The sequence below is a fragment of the Aspergillus glaucus genome, assembly GCF_001890805.1.
Source record: "Aspergillus glaucus CBS 516.65 unplaced genomic scaffold ASPGLscaffold_82, whole genome shotgun sequence".
In the NCBI taxonomy this organism is placed as follows: Eukaryota; Fungi; Ascomycota; class Eurotiomycetes; order Eurotiales; family Aspergillaceae; genus Aspergillus; species Aspergillus glaucus.
The window spans coordinates 1-1,169 of NW_019170534.1; the positions used below are offsets into that span (position 1 = coordinate 1).

Here is a 1,169-nt window from a genome sequence, read left to right on the forward strand (position 1 = left end):
CGGCTTGAGCCCTTGTTTGTCCATATTGCTTGTATGGCATCTTTTGGCATGTTGGCACTGTTTGCCTGGTCGTTGAGCCGTCACACTTAGTTTAGTTCTTCGCGATTGTTCTCGTCAATCAAGCATTGGTTACCTTTCTAGTTCAGACTCGTCAGCACTAAAACCAACAACTAAGTATATGTACTTAGTTGGCCTTGTTTCTCTACTTCGTTACCTTATCGGATTACTTGTTCACGGAGCCTGGCTGTGGCGATATACCACGCGGCGCACTACGAAATAGACCCTAGGGGTTACCGGTATAACGACGATGAAGGACACTCAGGTGAGTGCCCCCAACTGAGATTTAGCTAACTAGAACCCTAGGTTACGATACGAGAGAAGCCAGGTTGTGACATTGAGCTAGAGAATCTTGAAATAGAGCTTCAACAAAAGAAAGCTAATCTCAAAAAGCAAGAGGATATTCACCTGCAACAGCTTCAAAATGAGAAGTTGGAACTTGATCTTATGGAGAGAAGAATGCGGATACAGGAACATGAGTAAACTGGTTTATAAGTAGTTTACAAGTACTTGGTAAATACTTTAATAGAAAATTTGCGCAACACTAATGTATCATGCAGAAATATATTTTGAACCAAAGGTAACTGTTACAAATGTTACAGAGGCACTAACTTATACTATTTCTGAACTAACTAATAAATTGGATCTTAATAAAGCTATCGCTTAATAATTAATTAAAAAGTAATAGTTAACCTTTTCTTTTTGAATAGAGAAGCGACAGAGCAGCTATGTAGAGTGGTGTGGTGGTGGTACGGTAGTTACTTTACAAGTAGTTGGTAATCCGTCTGACAGGTCATGCGGGAGGAAAGTTTGTAAAGATCGGTTGTTGATCACATGGCTGCCAAGGCCGTTATATAAGCAAGTTTGTCCCGCACGAGGAAAGAGTTGACCTCAGGTCACCTGCAACCACTGCCAGATCGCAACTCTTGTCATGCGTTGTGTCATGCATGGTGTCCTAACAGCGGGTCATCCACTAGCTTTTTAAAGACAGATTTACCGCTAGTTATGCAGGACGATATTGCTGAATTACGACGTCAACTGGAGGAAGAGAGACGGGCAAGGGAAGAGGCGGAACAGCGCCAGGAAGAAGAGAGACGGGCAAGGGAAGAGGC

At 42.8% G+C, this 1,169-nt stretch overlaps 1 protein-coding gene across 1 annotated transcript; it reads left to right on the forward strand.

The window, feature by feature from the left end:
• Positions 1–307: 307 nt before the first annotated feature.
• ASPGLDRAFT_40832 (uncharacterized protein) lies at positions 308–540 on the forward strand (the record flags this gene model as incomplete). The annotated part of the gene is made up of 2 exons (XM_022545281.1): positions 308–322; positions 364–540. The coding sequence occupies 2 exons, from the start codon at positions 308–310 to the stop codon at positions 538–540; spliced, it is 192 nt and encodes a 63-aa protein (XP_022395102.1).
• Between the last annotated feature and the right edge of the window lie 629 nt (positions 541–1,169).